This window comes from Megalopta genalis, chromosome 12 (genome assembly GCF_051020955.1).
Source record: "Megalopta genalis isolate 19385.01 chromosome 12, iyMegGena1_principal, whole genome shotgun sequence".
NCBI classification, from domain to species: Eukaryota; Metazoa; Arthropoda; class Insecta; order Hymenoptera; family Halictidae; genus Megalopta; species Megalopta genalis.
Genome location: NC_135024.1, coordinates 3,634,113 through 3,652,598, shown reverse-complemented (window position 1 = coordinate 3,652,598; position 18,486 = coordinate 3,634,113). Strand labels below are relative to the sequence as shown.

Here is an 18,486-nt window from a genome sequence, read left to right as displayed (position 1 = left end):
GTAGAATATATTTATATACAGGGTGAGTCAGAAATTAGTCCCCACGATTTTTTTTCAGCCCCTTCCGATGGTCTGACGAAAGATTCTCTTAGCGAAATTAATTAGTATTTCACCGACAAGAAATCGCAATTGTTTAGATTTTAAAAGAAATTCATTTTCGATAAAGTCTTTTTCTTTAATGTCATCCGAAGATCATCATGTAGCAGGTCGTTGAATTCGTCTCGACGTCGCCCACAATACTATGAAGTTAAAATTACCTAGTTTCGTTTAAAAATACAATGATGACCTTATTTATTTATTGAAAATCAATTTGGTTTTAAATTTAAACAATTGCAATTTCTTGTCGATTAAATACTAATTAACTTTGATAGGAAACATTTCTCTGTCGCACCATCGGAAGGGGTTGAAAAATCGTGGAAGCTAATTTGTGACTCACTCTGCATATATATTATTTTTAAAAAGTCGTTTCTATTTAATTTCTTTGAATTGATATAGACAATCTTTATTTTGCATAAATATCCGCGGTCTTGTCATTATTATTAATATTTGTTTTCTGCTATTTCGAGAAAGAGTAGAAATACATTTTTTTATTCCTGTTCATGTTCGATTATAATTTTGTTTCAGCAATCATTTTTGTAAAATTATTAAAGGTGTATTACTTAGAAAACTAAATAAAATTCTCTGTTACATTCTCTTGAATAAATTCATACGAACAAGGTCATTGTACTCTAGCCGACCATACTCTATTGTCGAACATTTATAGTAGAGTAAATATATGTATGCACAGCGGCGTACAATGCCTGTTAGTGTTATGAATCTGTGCATGCAATTCACGTATCTAATTATTACATGCTTTTCGATGTATGAATGACGCAGCTGCGTGTGTCTGTGAGGAGAGATTTGATGAAGGCAGACGCGTGTAGGGTGTATCACAGACCTTGGCCATAGACAATGGTCTACGAAAGCTCTTTTGAATTTACATTCCTGCCTTTTTTCCCTCTTTTCATTCATACATCGTGGATCTCAATAGGATATAATCGCGAAGAAGAAAATTTGTCTTCTCGGACGTCAAAATTATAGCGTAATTACGTTGCAACATTTTAAGCACAGTCGTAAAATGCAACCGCATTTAGGATTGTAAAGAATTTAAATTGAAGTTCTAAACATGCGATGGAAAGAGTATATCGGCAGCACAGATTTTATCGAATTATTCACTTCTGTTACTTAATAATTTTATTTCATTTAACACAAATAAAAAAATTCTTTTCAACAAAATGAACCTCGTCGTACCGATTATTGGTTACAAATTTCAATCAACTTACTCGAATATATCACAATAAAAATTAATTTATGAAATTAAACATTAATTTATTAATTTATGACTACTAGACTGCGGATTTTTATTCAGATCCATTTTTTTTTTACAAGCATTTTTGTTGGAACGTAATCGATGCAGCGTGTATACTGCACATCGAAAAGAGTGCTACGAATATTTATAGTTAATTGTTGCCGAGGTTATTTTATGGTAACAGCTACCATCTTTTTCATATCTCTCTTTCTCATATCTCTCTTTAAATTCATTTATATTTGATAAATACTCTGCTGCCTCATTCCAAAATCTTATCAATAAGCACGAAGTTTCTTTTGCGTTCACCATTCTATTAAGTTGGATTCACATCATAAATGCATGAAGATCCACAGTCTATTGACTACAGAATAGTGTTATCCATAGTTAAGGTCGGCGCTCCGCCATTCCGAAGCAACAAAGTTGCCAGGTAGTAATTATGGCACGATAGTGCTGACTCGCGTCCAATGGTTTCGCACAAGATCGATTTGCACTCAACTATGCAATGTACACTTCTGTCGAACCGGAGTTTACCTTACACAGTAAATTCTCTCTGGGATACCACCAAAATTGTTGCATCACGTTCCAAGATCATTTTTGTATCATCAAAGTTTAGATCTCAAAAATTATTAAAGTAAATTTAATAATAATATTATCTTAATAATTATAACTATTATATTAATAATTATTAATATTAATATTCAATTTTACACGAATAAAATGCGCTTTGTCGCATAAAATGGATGTAGAAGTCGGAAAAATTATTTTAGATTCACGGTTAAAAAATAGCTTCGAAAGGTTCAAATATACAGGGTGTCCCAAAAATGTCTCGCAATCCTGAAAAAGCGAGTTCCTCAGATCATTTGAAGCAACTTCTTCCTTTACAAAAATTTTCTCCGAGGCACCGTTAACGAATTATTAACAAAAAACAGTGATCAATAAGAATCGACTACGGTTGACGCGAGGCGGCCCAGCCAACCAGCGCACGAAGCCTAGTTCCGCCCATTGGCTCGGTCGCCTCGCGCCAGCTGAGCTCGCCTCTTATTGGTCACTGTTTTTCGTTAATAACTCGTCAACGGTGCCTCGGAGAAAATTTTTGTAAAGGAAGAAGTTGCTTCAAATGACCCGAGGAACCCATCACTTTCGAATTGCGAGACATTTTTGGGACACCCTGCATAGAAAAGCGAATACTGACCAACTTTTGTTCGCAACGTTCGCAACACTTCTAAAATTGTCCATTTTTGTGCACAATCTGAGCGTCAATTGGGGAGAATTTACTGTACCTGGTGCGTATCTGCTTGGAATATTCCCGAAGGAGAGCGGGAGCGTTGCAACATAGAATCTCGCGCGAGGAGAGCAAACGCAGTCTAGTGTCATAGGCGAATCACTTAGCATCTGATAGCGTCTCTACTTAGTGTCTGATAGCGTCTCATGGTATCTAATCTTAATGTCCGGTTCGTCGGTCTTATGTATCATATTGTATGTGAAAGTGGGCGGTGGCGCGAGTGCCCAATTATCTTCGTTGCTTGTAAGGGGAAGATGTCCTTTGTGCGCCGCGACTTCCGGCCATCGTGGAGGACACACGAGGGTGAGAGCTTGCAAGGACGGAAGCACCGGTGCGAGAGAGATAGTTTTAAGGGTAGTGGCGATCCGCCGGAGTCGCCAGGCCCGAGACAGAGGACCGTGCGGCCTCGAGCACAATTACCACATTTTCGCGAGGTGTTTGTTACTTTTATAAAGGTCAGAGTCTACGAGGCTTCTCGTCACCATATGATTACCGAATGTCCGCATAATAAGCCTATTGAAGGGGCCTAATCCGTCTTGGCTATCGTTACTTTTTCTTCGCCACTATAAGTTTACAATGATTGCAGGGGTGATTTCTGAGGTCATTTAAAGTAACTTGTTCCTTAGCGAAAATGCAATCCGCGGCTTCGCTTACAAGTTATTAACGAAAAACACTGGCCAATGAGAAACGAGATCAGCTCTGACACAAGAGGGCACCCTATATTGTTTTATAAACATTCCAAGGTTGAATTTATTTGAACTTTAAACGATTTCTATTATAGTACATAGTTGAAGAAAAAAATTCATCTAAAAATTTCTCTCTCAAATTTTTCTCAAAAATCTTTTTTCTCTCTCTCTCTCTCAAACATTTTCATAATATCAGGAAACGTAAAAGAATAAATTAGAAACCAGTCATTTTGATTAGTTCGGTAATTCTAGTTTTAAACAATGCAGCTGACGCCCGTAGAACGTTACGGCCTATGCTTTCGAATGGTTAAAGAAGGAATCAATATTATTTCACGAGTAATTCGATCATCCTAGTCCTGTGGAAATCCCATTCCACGACAAAGCAGTATAAAAGCAATAACGTCGAATTCGAAGATAAACTTTATTTCGCTATTTCCGTTTATTTAATTGCGTTTTATAGTTCTCCGCTGCCCTCGTAAATCCGTGTGCCCGTAGACCAAAGTAATGCACTCTTCGCCCCGAATAATTGCTGATTCGAAGTTCGTTCGAAAACTATCTCCGATGGTCCAAATGTTTTCATCGATTCGCAGAATTGTCCACGATTGTTTACATACATACATCGTCGCTTTATTCTGTGTACATCAATTTACAGAGTCACTAAAACGTTCGTTTATTTTTATAATTTACGAATATTTATGCAGGATCATTTAGAAAATTATTCTACAGTTGAAGCACAAAACCTACGGCTGACGTATCTACGATTAAAAGTTTGAACAAGATAAAGCTGAAACATCACTTTGCAGAGACACTAAAATGTTCATTTATTTTTATAATTTATAAATATTTATGCAGGATCATTTAGAAAATTATTCTACAGTTGAAGCACAAAACCTACGGCTGACGTATCTGCGATTAAAAGTTTGAACAAGATAAAGCTGAAACATCACTTTGTAGAGACACTGAAACGTTCATTTATTTTTATAATTTACAAATATTTATGCAGGATCATTTAGAAAATTATTCTACAGTTGAAGCGCAAAACTTAAGACTGACGTATCTACAATTAAAAGTTTGAACAAGATAAAGCTGAAACATCACTTTGTAGAGATACTGAAACGTTCATTTATTTTTATAATTTACGAATATTTATGCAGGATTATTTAGAAAATTATTCTACAGTTGAAGCGCAGAATCTAAGGCTGCGTATCTACAATTAACAGTTTGAACAAGATAAAGCTGAAACAATAATTTACAGAAACACTAAAACGTTCATTTATTTTTATAATTTACAAATATTTATGCAGGATTATTTAGAAAATTATTCTACAGTTGAAGCGCAAAACTTAAGGCTGACGTATCTACGATTAAAAGTTTGAAGAAGATACAGCTGAAACACACGAAACAGATCGCGATACTGAATTGTATTACAGAAACTTAACGATCCGTTTGCCATTATCGGATCGAGATCTCGTGTTTAATTGTCCATCGAAAGTTCCGCAGCCCCGGGAGTTAAACAAAATCTGCGATTCCTTGAAGTATAATCAAACTTGGCCTAAACTTAGTTCATCGAAGGCTGCAACTTCTGGACACCGAAGTTTCTACTAAATGTACTGACAATTAATTGTCCGTCGGCGATCTAATTCAAACTTTGCAATCTGGGGATCCGGAAATAAGTATTAAGTCGACTCTAATGGATATACCTAGACACGGCGTCTTTCGATTTTTTACGATGAAATGACGTTTCTAAGTTTAGAATGGAATTACGCTCTATTTTAGATTGCAACTATTCGATGCAATGTCACGATTGCACGAAAATCCGCGGGCTATAGCTATGACGTTCTAGAATCAGCGAATAGAAAATGGTTTTTAAAAAGACTGCTTTTCGATTGCAGGACTCGAGGTTCAACCGAGAAATCGACGCATTAACAGGATACAGGACCAGGGCCCTTTTGTGCATGCCGATAAAGGACTGCAACGGGGACGTCATCGGGGTTGCACAAGTGATCAACAAGCTCGGCGGCGAAGGACAGTTCACAGCGCAGGACGAGAAGATTTTCGCTGGGTATTTGCAATTTTGCGGGATCGGGCTGAGGAATGCGCAACTGTACGAAAAAAGTCAATTAGAAGTCAAACGAAACCAGGTTCGTACGAGAAAGAGTAATAATCGTCGTTTTACCGCCGCCGTTTAACGCCGGTCAAAATGGCGGATTAAACATTTTTTAATCCACAATTATTAAAATTACCGAGATACGTTTATTAGTTATTTATTCGATCAATTTTATCTCGGATAAATGTTACGTAATATCATTAAGTAACATAAATTCGTAAATTATGTAATGTTATTAAGCGGGCAACACAAAATCGTAAATTACGTAATATTATTCGGTAATATAAATTCGTAAATTACGTAACATTATTATGCAAATTTCCATATAATCGTTATTCTATAATAATAATAGTGATTCGATATTAATGACAAGTATTTCAAATTTTGCTGATCAGATCGGTTCTATAAATATTTTCAGCGATAACTAGTTCACAGATCTGCACGCAGAATAATAATTTGTCTGAAAATAAAAATTAGACGAATAGTTTCATTTTCTAATAATTTAAACGAACGAAATTCTCGCGACGTTATTTTTTCCGTTTCGTTGTGAGCGCAAGAAACTTGCACTGCCGCGGTAATACATTGCATTGCGAGCGGAATGCAAAAAAGTTCACGGTGTAATGGACTCTTCGTTCTATTAAAGTGCACACGTCGATGGTAATTATCGCGTGAAAATCACATTTGCGCGGCGATCGAAATATGTATTACAATAATTCGATCGAACTAATGTACATAACATAGCGCGCAGCTGCAGGATATATTGGCCGCAACGAAGACGGTTAATATTGTCGTGGATCATTGACTGTGGCGCAATAATTCATCCGATTTGAACGGCTTACTAATTCACGACGGACGTTTGTTCCCTGTTACAGGTGCTTCTGGATTTAGCTAGGATGATATTCGAGGAGCAAAGCACGATAGAGCATATGGTACTGAGGATTCTAACGCACACACAGTCCCTGATTCAGTGCCAGCGAGTACAGGTAAACACGAGCGACACGCCGTGGAACAGATTCGATATTTTTAATAGACCGCGGATGTGTACCGGACCGGATATACGTTTTATGCAGAACGCAAATCGATTACGACGCACAGCTGTGAAATATATTCGTGTTTCCAGGCTTTTACGCCTGAAGATATCATGGCAGCCATGCTCGAAAATAAAAAAAAATAATACGTACGCTTTGAACATTTACAACTTCGTTTTTTTTTGTGCAGCTTAAAACGAATCTTATCGCAGCCGTATTTCTGAAGACCTATTCTTCGAGAAAAACAATTAGAAAAAATCGTGTTTCGAGTTCCGAAGCCAGTTTGCCGTTTTCGAAGGGTACACGCGACAGATGCTTTTCAGAATAAACCGGGTAAAAAAGGACACCGTGTACACGCATAGAAAAATATAGGAGATTGATCCTATATTCTTAAAATTTGTAAAAAAACACGGAGAACTTTATTAAAAGTATTTATAATTTCAATCGAATAACTTTCTTAATTTTGCTGAATCGAACGAAATCGTGTAAAAAGGAAATGGAATTTATTTTTTAGACCTATAGAAACAGAATTGACAAAGCGTTATGAAAAAATGGCAACATTTTGTATTGTAGCGAGTACACTCGTCAAAAACAGCTGACTGGTTAAGTTCTAGTAAATAAATAAATGCTAGTAGTAAAATGAAAAAAAATTAAAGCTTCCGCTATTAGACGAACAGTGAACAAAAATGACGGAATTCCACGATCGTAACGTCGAGGATGTGAATTTCAGGTTCTGTTGGTGCACAAGGCGTCGAAGGGCAGTTTCTCCCGAGTGTTCGACTTCGAGGCGAACGACCTGGCCGGCGAGGATTCAGATTCTCGCACTAGGTGAATGAAGTTTGTAATTACGTCCTTATTTTTCTTCATTCGATTACCACGAACAATTGCATTCCCGCGGAAGCCTTACACACGTGTTTCGTTCTGTTTCTCGCAGTCCGTTCGAGAGCCGATTCCCTATAAATGTCGGCATCACCGGCTACGTTGCCACGACCGGCGAGGTGAGCATTGATTGACAATTTCTTCCTGTTGTACTATCTTTTCTGCTAGTCGCGGCCACTGGCTCGCCGCCGCGCCGGCTCGCTCGCCAGTCCAATGATATGCGTTCGAACTAAATTTTCTTAGACGGTGAGCATACCGAACGCCTACGATGATCCAAGATTCGACCCTTCGGTGGACGATGGTACCGGTTTCAGACATCGCACCATTCTCTGCATGCCCATCAAGAACTCGTCGGGTCAGATCATTGGCGTCATTCAACTGATCAACAAGTTCGATGACCTCGCATTCACGAAGAACGACGAGAATTTCGTCGAGGCGTTCGCCATTTTCTGCGGCATGGGCATTCACAATACGCACATGTAAGTGGAACCCGAAAGTCCCGCGGCGAACGCGGATACAAATTGATTTATTCAACGGTCGTCACTGTAGATTTCCATTTTATTGCAAATTAATCATGGTCCCTTCATTCTCTACACGCGCCGTAGCTTATCGATCCAAAAGCGATCAACAAACTTTAGAAACGATCGCTTCTGGAATTATTCTTCTCTGGAATTATTCTGTCGAACCGTGTTCTTTCCAAACGAATTTGTTCTGTGAGCCTTTTTCGAATGTTTACATTTTTGTCTCTTCAACTCGTTGAGAAGAAGAGTCGCCATATTGTTGATACCGGGACGAGTTAGTTATTTAACCCTTTTAGTGCCGGCCGAAAAGAAATTTTGTAAAAAGATAATAATTACAAAATTTATATAGGACTACGCTAAGAAATACGAATTTTATTTGTCGAAAGTATTAAGGAAATAAACTTTTCTCAGAAGATAAGGAATGATCAATATGTCGAATGGATTAATATAAATGATTAAAAATGTTTTTAATGTTCGTCTTTTTCTGTATGTTACGACAGGTACGAAAAGGCTGTGATAGCAATGGCCAAACAAAGCGTTACGTTAGAAGTGCTGAGTTACCACGCTTCTGCGTCGTTGGAAGATGCACAAAGATTAAGGGTTGGTCTTTCTTCTGTACTAATTGTAATATTGTTAAGGACGATACGCAGTTTAACTTAGACTCCTTAAGCATTACCAGATTATGAATTGTAAATAAAATATTGTTGCAACTCTGAGACATTGTGCCTATTTCGAAATTCCATTTTTTTTTAACGGGTTACACACATTTGAAATCTATTTTTATAATGGTGTTATATTTCAAAATACATTGTTACTACTATTTGAAAGTATGCAGGTCATTAGCTCTATTGAAATTTCTGAAAATTTTATTGAAAAATTGTGGGACACATAATAGCCATTGTGCACTATACAGATTTAGAAGAATACTTGCCATGCACTGAAATAGTCGTTAAAAACACAAATTCTCTGATAAATGATAGTCATTTCAGTGGAAGAATTCAATTTCTCAATCGTTTTTCCTACATAAATTAATAACAAATATATAAGAAGTAAATTCCAGTATTAAATAATTATACAAAACAAGACTATATAATGTTCTAGAAATATTCTAGGTACACTTTCTTTAGTTTCTACATGAAATTAGGACATTTTATTAAAATGTTCCATAAACAGCTTTAAAGATATTTTATTTACATAAAAATATTTTCCAAAATTTTCTTGTTAACGTGTCAAGTTATATATAAATTTATAAAACATAGTGCTACTAAAGTATTGAAGAAAGTTATGGTACAATTCTAGAACAATAGGTTGTACATGTTACGTACATTAATTATGTACATACGTTATAGCATAATACTAAAAGTTAATTATTATGTTCATAATTTATTCATTTCAATTGCAGGGCTTAAGAGTGCCTTCCGCAGCGCATTTCCAGCTGCACGATTTCAAATTCGACGACATTTTCATGGAAGACGACGACACGCTAGCTGCGTGTCTTCGAATGTTCTTAGACCTTGACTTCGTGGAACGTTTTCACATCGATTACGACGTTCTCTGCCGTTGGCTTCTAAGCGTGAAGAAGAATTATCGGAACGTCACGTACCATAATTGGCGTCACGCGTTCAACGTCGCTCAAATGATGTTCGCGATACTAACTGTAAGCAAATTGTCAATCGAAATTGTTCCGCACGTCCAATCACCCCATTGAGAAGTAATGAGAATATATCGTTTCCTTTAGGCTACGCAGTGGTGGAAGATCTTCGGGGAGATCGAGTGTCTTGCACTAATAATTGCTTGCTTATGCCATGATCTGGATCATCGGGGCACGAATAACTCTTTCCAAATCAAGTGAGTTGAAACTTTGTGAGAATAAACTTTTTTTACTTATATTTTAATTCACTTCATCAAGCATAAATATCTAAGCATGCGATAAATTAGATAGATGAGTTCAATTATCCTGAATACTATGAAAAATTATCTTGCCAAATATATTCCAATGATGTCATAATAGCTACAAGTCGTTGTGCATCAACTTTCTTCTTGATATCTTTGAACCTACTTCTATAAGATCCACGTTAATCCTTCCATTGGATTGAATAAAAATAGTTAATAATTTACAATAATTGCAGACGTTCCCAGCAGTACATGTTTTTATGAAAAGAATTACTTAAAAGTAAATATTTATTTTCCTTCTAGAGTTCCAAAATGTTTCTTTTGCATTCTTAGCGTATTTTACACGTTTTGTACATTTCTTATTTAAAAGTTCTGTTCATTATATTTGTTTCATCAAATCCGATATTCTCTAAAAAGTATAGAAATTTTAACTGAGTAATATAAACTTACTTTTCCAGATAGAGAGAAGGAAGGAGTTTATAATTCAATCATTTAAGAGCTAGCTGCTAGAAAATAGTGCTTTTGTAATAATAATTTTAAATGGATGTTTATATTTAAATAAATGTGAAATTTGATACGAACAATCAATTAAATATGTCGTCTTCCATTAACAGTATTGGAAGATTTAAGAACTGTATCTAAATACATGTAATTTATTAAAAATTCATGATCTATCATATGAACAAATTTATTTCCCTCGTTACCAATTTCGTTACACATCAAAAGAGAAATGTTCCTGATGATTTACAGAGCATCGTCGCCCTTGGCACAGCTCTACTCGACGTCGACGATGGAGCACCATCATTTCGATCAGTGCCTGATGATCCTGAGCAGCCAGGGGAATCAAATTCTGTCGAACCTGTCGCCCGAGGAATATTCCCGCGTGGTTAAAGTTCTCGAAGAAGCAATCCTCTCCACCGACTTAGCGGTTTACTTCCGAAAGAGAGGAGCTTTCCTCAGCTTAGCACGGGGTGGCGGCTACAATTGGGCTTACAGCGACCACAGGGAACTGCTAAGAGGAATGTTAATGACTGTCTGTGATCTAGCGGCTATAACAAAACCCTGGGAGGTCGAGAAGAGGGTGGCAGAATTGGTTAGCAGCGAGTTCTTCGAGCAGGGAGACATCGAAAGGTGGACTCTAAACATTACCCCGATTGTAAGTGTTCCAAAGTTTCAAAGTTTCATTTACCCCTTTCACACTCAGTGAATTCCCTCAGATTAATTACCAACGACCGGGACGTATTAATTCGTGAAGTTCCTGGCACAGTGTTAGAAATGATCACTCTGTTTAATACTAAATGTACTGCTGCGAGTCGAACGACCAGTTTTACATTTTTTATTCTACGATTATTAGAATCATAAAGCTGCTTCTTTCGTTAGAAATTTTGGTGTGCATTTCTTTGCTCCGGTATGCACTATTATGAAAACTGTGGAAAATTTAAACAAATTCAATCGTTTAATTTTTATAAGGCAACACATGTGTCACGATTGGAAGGATTACTCCATCTCTTCTAAATAGAAACAAAATTTGATTTTTCTGTTAACAAAATCGAGGAGTGAAGAAACAAAAATTGTCTCGTTCTATTAAGAAAATTATTAAGGACAAAAGAATACTGATTAATGTAGCTGTGAAAGAAATTATAGTGCAAAGAGTTCAATAGAATTTGGTATAAGATTGTATTGATACGGATTATATCAAACAAAAATATTTAATGTTCAAAGCACCACAATTATGATCAGGAGACAAAGTCAGAAAAATGTTTACTGCACTTGATATTCAACTGGCGATTGGAGCTTACATCATTTCTTTGTTTCACTTTCACTTTTTTTATGGATATATACATTTTAATATTTTTTGTAACAAAGTGCTTACTTGCACAGTCATATCTCATTGAGAATATCATAAGATACCTTTGAATTTTGGTAAATAATATGATTATAGTATAGGTAGAATAAAATACTGGCGAAAGAATTCATATCAAATTGCTTAAGTTTCTATTACATGTTTCATTTAATTCTTTCAAAATCTTTTTCGTAAGAGATTAGCTTCTTAAAATTCTTATTTGATCTTTCCCTGATTCACAAAATCTGTATCTTAAATTTTTAATTTTTAGTCACTAAAAAAATATTTCATTTCTTTTTCTCTTTATTTCTAATTTACATTCATTTATAAGCGCAGAAATGTTAGATTGTTATCAGGTTTCCAAATTGTAATATATCTTCTATCAGTAATTTAAATTCACACTGTTCAGTAATCTAAGATCCGAAGGTAACAACGTTACTCGTTTGGTATTGCAGGACATTATGAACAGAGAGAAGGAGGATCAGCTGCCGATGATGCAAGTTGGATTCATCGATTCGATCTGTCTTCCTATTTACGAGGTAATTCTCTACGATATCAACGACAGATAACAAAAGTTTAGCTAACGGAACATTTTATCACGGACAAGATATAAGAATAGACATTACATTCGATTTATTTTCCTGTCCTTAATTATCGGACTTCCTGAAGCCCTATTAATATTAATGAATTAATTCAGATCTACGTGAAAATGTTTTCTTAACAAATTTATCAACTTATCAGAGTTTATCAACTATCTCGTAGAGAAATAAAAGAATTCTGAGAAGTTTCCGCGAATTGATTTTAGAGCATTTTCAATGTAAATTGATGCACGACAGTATTACGTATTACTAAAGATAGTAAAAGATTGTCAATGATTGTCAAAAGTAGCCGAAGACGGTCGAAGGTAGTCCAAGATATCACAATGTAGTCCAAGGCAGCCAAATGTAGCCCAAAGTAGCCCAAGGTAGCCCAATGTAGTCCAATCTAGCTGAAGGTAGCCCAAACTAGACACGGTCAGGATACTTTCTGCTAGATTGACGACCTGATTGATGGTTCACGATTGAAACAGTTAATAAATGTATGATTTCGAACTGTTTAAAATTCTTAACGATTTCTTTTGCAACCGATATCACGAAGAGCTACGTCGTCTATTTAACCATGCAATTTTTTAATAACTCAGAGCACAAAATCCTACAAAGTTTTATTTGTCTATTCTTATAATTTTATTTTATTACATTCACTAGTATGATCTCAATTTTTAGAAATACTTTTCACTTAAGCAAATACTCGGGTAAAATATACTTTTTGAAAACACCTTTCACTTTTCAAGAAAGGTATTTCAGTTCTCTTTTCTGTGCACACGTGATCGAAAAGCTCGAGCAACAAAGTTCTTCGCGACAGAACTTCCATTTCACTCTGTTAACCACCTGATTCGAGCCACGAATCGGGAACTAATCGTTCGGTACTCGTTCGAGCAGGCATTCGCTTTACTGTCGGACAAACTGGAGCCGTTGGTGGACGGTGTCCGGAAAAACAAGCAACACTGGCTCGAGATCGCGGAGTCCAGATGCAAGACGGACAATTGCACGAACCACGACAGGATGTCCTCGATATCGGACAATGAGGAAACCAGTGACCAGGCGGACCAATAGTCATTATCACGAGTCGCGAATACAGGCGAAGTAATGATCAACGGACGGTAGCTTCGACGCATTTACGGAGCGAATCATCGAGCCGGGAAGCCGAAGAAGCCGCGAAGCTTTGGAATTGTTAAGCGCCTACGTCTCGATATTAGGTATTAAAAGAGCATTGTGAGTTAATTTATTAATTTATATTAATCACTGGCGGAGCATTTTTGTCGGTACCAATGACGTGCGACTGCGAGCGCGATCTCGGAATCGAACCGTTCCGATGATTCTGTTCGCGAACTTCCGGGGAGCCAGCGAGCGTATTGTCCAGCCTGAAGTCGCGATTACGGCTTTCGTTCTCGCCGAGCCGGGAACAACTATATATCTTCTATTCGATCAACTCCGTTGCCGGCCTCGATCGAGAGAAATCATCCGAACGAGATTAATCCCGTGAATTTTTTCGCTCGTCACCGGGCTCGGGAGGACCCGAGCAGCCTGGAGGAAATTAGCTTAAGGCGGTCGAGGAGCTTCGTCCTCTCTTCGGAAATAAAACAGATCAACCCAGAGATGCTACTCTTGTACCTGATCGTATTGTACGTATACTTACTATGGCAGAACTTTGTGGTCGAGAGAGGACGAAGATGAACGAGGGTGTACGGGACAGATTCGACGGGAATCACACTGGTCGGTGATCAGATTTTTTACGCGAGATATCCTCCTCGCTGATTGGAGACCCGCGGCTCGCGATCAATCGAACACTTTTCATCGATATTACCTACTTCCACGACACCGAATCGCGAAATAGTTTCGATGATATTCGATGGAATTATTCCTTGTTCTCGTGCAAAGTCAATATATATATATATAATTATCCAGTGTAATTATTGTTTTTTTAACGATTATCTCTAGTAGATTAATTGCTCGGTAGACCGAGCTACCAAAATGTTTTATACTTTTTTATAGCTGTGTTGTAAAAACGGTGTTCACAAAGAGATGGTTACGAGACGGTGGTAAATACGATATTTATGTACCACTGGCAAGATACTATTTGTTTGCAGGAAGGTTTTTATTGATGGAAAGGAATGTTAGTTAAATGTATTCTTACCTTCGAATATTCTTTTCGTGAAAGTCATAAACGAGTTCCGCGTAGATAAGCTCCGCGAGTTCCATGTACCTAGCAATATTCTGAGTTCGCTGAACATTTGTGAGAAAAATGTTACAGATAATTGTACATAGCATTGTAATTTTTATTGGCATACGAAATTTGTATAGTTCAGAGATAATCGCTGAATGAAAAGTTCGAATACTTCGAGGTATGAAAATCTATGTTTTTAACAGATTTTGTGTCGGTGTTCCAATTATTTTGTCGGCTAAAACGTTACAAAATTGCGTTAACGTTGCAAAAGCACATTCGTACAACAATTACATGTAAAATCAATTCGTGCGACAATTGTGTATAAAACCATGCATTCTGATAAAACTAGCTTGTCTCTGTCACTAGGCTAGTTTCTGAGGGATGGCACAGTGGCGGCAGAAGTGGACCACGAAATCAGGGTCGTACAAAATTCGATTATCGAACTTGTCGAAGCAAATGAGGGCCCAATTTTCTCAATTTCGTTTCCTGAACGAGCCGATGAATAGACTGCGAATTTTTCTGCAAAATGAACATTTTCTGTATCCGTTGCAAGAACGGATGAACGGAGATCACTTTAAAAAGATTTCTCTTTCTTTGCTAGTTATAGTAGGACAAAAGTGATCGACACTTTTCAATTGTTTTACTTTTTCTTCTCTTTAACCCTTTGCACTCGAAGCAATTTTAACTCGAAATCTAAAATAGCTTCTTAGTATCTTCATTTCGTATAACTTATTGCATTTTATGCACACGGCTCAAGCAACAATTATTACACTTCGTAATGTTTTTTTTTAAACACAAACAATTTCGATAATGTTAAAATTATTTTGAAACGTGATATAACAATTTTTGATGGCGCCTCAGGGTCGCCACTCGAGTGCAAAGGATTAAAATTACAGCTACTAAATTCTCTGATAAATGCGAGAAGTCCGCAGTTTACTGACGAAGCATCGTATAGCTCGGACCGTGATTATCGTAGCTAGGACTATGAACGTAATTGCCGAGTGCTATGATCATCATAGCCGGGACTCCGATCAGCGAGACAAATGATTCCCGAATAATGCGCGCAGATGCGATCGAAGGGCAAAATCGGCTCCGTCTTGGAATCGCGTTCGCACGGAAGTTCTCCCCGCGAATTAGGAACTCGTCCGACCCAATAATCGGGCTGTACATTGTAATTAGATAATGTATTCGTAAACCAAAGTGTACATTTATACATCAAGGTTAATCGTGATCTTTGTTACTCGATACGGGAATGAGTTTAATCGTCTGTTTTAACGTTCTAATTAATTAGCTGTAGAGACCAGGCGTCGTTCGCCTCGCTTTCTATTATCCTGGATGTCGCGCGATGTCGTTTAAAGCCAGATGTTCGGTTTCCTCCCCGTTGCGCCGGAGGCTGTTGTCCTAGCAAACGGAACATCGAACGAAAATACGTTTTTCTCTGCGCTCGAGTATCGATACACGCGAAAGCTTCCCGAGACCACGTTTCACGGTCGCCTGAAATCTTTGAACAAAAATACGAACATATCATCGACCTTTCATTTAACGCGTATTCCGTTTCATTTGCGCGAACATTAACAAGAGGTTAATCAGACGTTGCACAGCCGTTGTAACGTGACGCGAGAGTTGCTGCAGGGCAGTGATTGTAACAGGGAAAATTGAACAATTTACGTCGGAATGTTTCTTTTCTCTAATCGATTGTAGAGATTACATGGATTACTTAGGATTCTAGCGCAAGCATACGATTAAATTTATACGTTATCTTGACAGAAAGAATTATTTATAACGATAGAAACCCGTTTAAGCTCTCGCGCAGACGTCGTGTAAAAAATTCGACGACAGACGATTCCGACGTAAATGGCGAATTTATCCAGCTGTTAATTGTATATTTCGTTTAATCGATTCGTTTTAGAAAGTCAGCATCGTTTATGTTAAACTGCGAATCAGCGATCGTACGTGCAAAGTATTTCTCCCGAGAGATTTACATTTAAAAAGGGTTTATACTGAGTTCAGCATCGATTCGACGAGAATGTCGTCGAATCGTTTGACCGATGGTTTTTTTTTTAGCGTAATCATGAAACGAACGAAAATTTCATTTCGTTTTCATCGAGACAGCCAGCTCGAATTTCATACACTTTCGAAAGAAATGTTCCGACGCTGTGATCGAACGTTGATTCACGTTGGACACGTTTCCAACGATCCTCGGAATCGTCTAACAGGTAGTGGTTAGCTAAATGCAGACATGATAGCATACTTCAGGTGTTCCGTAATTATATTTACAGACGCGTTTCCGCGTCGTACTCGCTGCCCGTGATCAGGAAGCCATATTCCTGCGTACATGAACACTGCGATGCTCCGCGGCGTCATGCATTATTGAGCGATGCTGATTCTGTTTACTCTGTAATCAACCATCGCCGAGACAATTCGCGAAAATACTGAAATCTCGTTAACCGGCTCGCTCGGAATGTATACATGATTTATGTTCGGATTGGACAACACGAGCTTCAAGATCGCTTTATTCGAAGATCGCGTCGAAATCGAATTCAACGAGCGATGTACTCATATTCGATTACGATCTACGCTATTTCACTAATTGAACAGTCGGTGGTAACAATCTGATGGTAGAATTGAAGTTCCGGATTATTGTTTTACACGTTTCACAAATTGTACAATGCGTAGAACGCATTTTTTAATTTTCTGAAAGCTGCAGATATTATAAAGAGAAAACAGCGACCCCCCGTTTAAATTCCTAAGAATTGTTCCAATCAATTGCTATTTTAAAACTAATTTAACGTCTACTTTCTCTATATTAATTCGATAGCGGTAGAGCGTATTTGATCGCGCCGAAGAAAGAATGAATTATAAATGATCGTCACTGTACGTTAATATAAAATGAGACGATCTCTCGCTGAAAATTTAAGATCGAATCTGTAATTGCCGGGGAGCTCTAAAGTTACTCTCTCCGACGTGGAACTCCGTCGGGAGAGCCACGCTCGTGTCTTGTCTCCTGGCAGACGTCGGTTTCCGAGTCCAGAAGCGTGAAAAGTTTATTTTCCGAAATCGGCACGAGTGTCGCGCAAGAGTTTCGGCGTCGCATCTTGCATGTAAAAAAGAAACTTCGAACTTTCGCAGAGACTTTTGTATAAACTCTTCTTCGTCGTATAGATTCCATGATCGAACCTCGAAAGTTTTGATCGTACTCCGCGCGAATTGATCGGTGCTTAAAGATTAGAGACGTGGTTTTGCAACGATGGAGGCAGTCAGGCGTTTCATCCGCGTGTGATCGTTTACTTGTAATAATAGTCCGTATCTTGTATATGTTCCTTTTAATCCTTCAAGTCGTTTTTCTCTTTCTCTTTCTCTTTCTCTTTCTCTTTCTCTTTCTCTTTCTCTTTCTGTTTCTGTTTCTCTTTCTCTTCCTCTTTCTCTTTCTCTTTCTCTTTCTCTTTCTCTTTCTCTTTCTCTTTCTCTTTCTCTTTCTCTTTCTCTTTCTCTTTCTCTTTCTCTTTCTCTTTCTCTTTCTCCTTCTTCTTCTTCTTCTTCTTCCTCTACCTTTCGTCTTCATTTTTTTGTCTTTTGTAAACTTGATATTGTCTCCCGTCGATTTTCATTAATTCCACAACGGCAGGGACGGTGTAAGAAGTGTGATAAATAAAAAGTGTGCGTGCGTGCGATGTCGTTTCGGCTGAGTGTATGCGAGCAAGGAAGCGTCACTATGAATATTCTCGTGTAAATTATTGATACGTCGGAACGGAAATGTTTAGCGTGTATGCCGTTTACCGTTACGATTAGCATATAGTACGAGAGTCATATATTATACTGAACAATATCTAATATATTAAAGCGAGACTAAATTATGTGATACACACATCGTCTGTTATTCACTCTGCTTCCTCGTATCTTAATCCTCTTCCACGGGAAATGTCGTCGACCGGAGCACTAAAATGTGTGTTCGAACTTCCGCATTTTCAATAATTGGAGATACTTAAAAATATTATAATCTCGTGTATTAAGCTTCGAAACTGTTTTACTTATTTTAGTACATCGACGTCGTCACTTAACATCGGACTTATCGCGCCAGTCAAAATGATGGGTTTCGCGCCCTTTGTTTTAAAGAGCCTTTTGCAGAAAATATGAAC

At 37.6% G+C, this 18,486-nt stretch overlaps 1 protein-coding gene across 5 annotated transcripts in view; it reads left to right on the top strand.

The window, feature by feature from the left end:
* LOC117228701 (dual 3',5'-cyclic-AMP and -GMP phosphodiesterase 11) overlaps positions 1 to 18,215 on the top strand; it is a 177,753-nt gene extending 159,538 nt beyond the window's left edge. For 4 of the 5 annotated variants that reach the window (XM_033484642.2, XM_033484643.2, XM_033484641.2 and 1 more), the window contains 11 exons: positions 5,209 to 5,457; positions 6,296 to 6,406; positions 7,182 to 7,279; positions 7,386 to 7,449; positions 7,574 to 7,809; positions 8,352 to 8,451; positions 9,254 to 9,508; positions 9,590 to 9,699; positions 10,495 to 10,900; positions 12,043 to 12,126; positions 13,066 to 18,215. In XM_033484642.2, coding sequence (XP_033340533.1) covers positions 5,209 to 5,457; positions 6,296 to 6,406; positions 7,182 to 7,279; positions 7,386 to 7,449; positions 7,574 to 7,809; positions 8,352 to 8,451; positions 9,254 to 9,508; positions 9,590 to 9,699; positions 10,495 to 10,900; positions 12,043 to 12,126; positions 13,066 to 13,239 — 1,887 coding nt within the window. In that variant the 3' untranslated portion in view covers positions 13,240 to 18,215. Of the gene's footprint in view, positions 1 to 5,208; positions 5,458 to 6,295; positions 6,407 to 7,181; positions 7,280 to 7,385; positions 7,450 to 7,573; positions 7,810 to 8,351; positions 8,452 to 9,253; positions 9,509 to 9,589; positions 9,700 to 10,202; positions 10,422 to 10,494; positions 10,901 to 12,042; positions 12,127 to 13,065 lie in introns of those variants that run through there. The other variant, XM_076525775.1, reaches the window with a different exon arrangement.
* Positions 18,216 to 18,486: the final 271 nt, after the last annotated feature.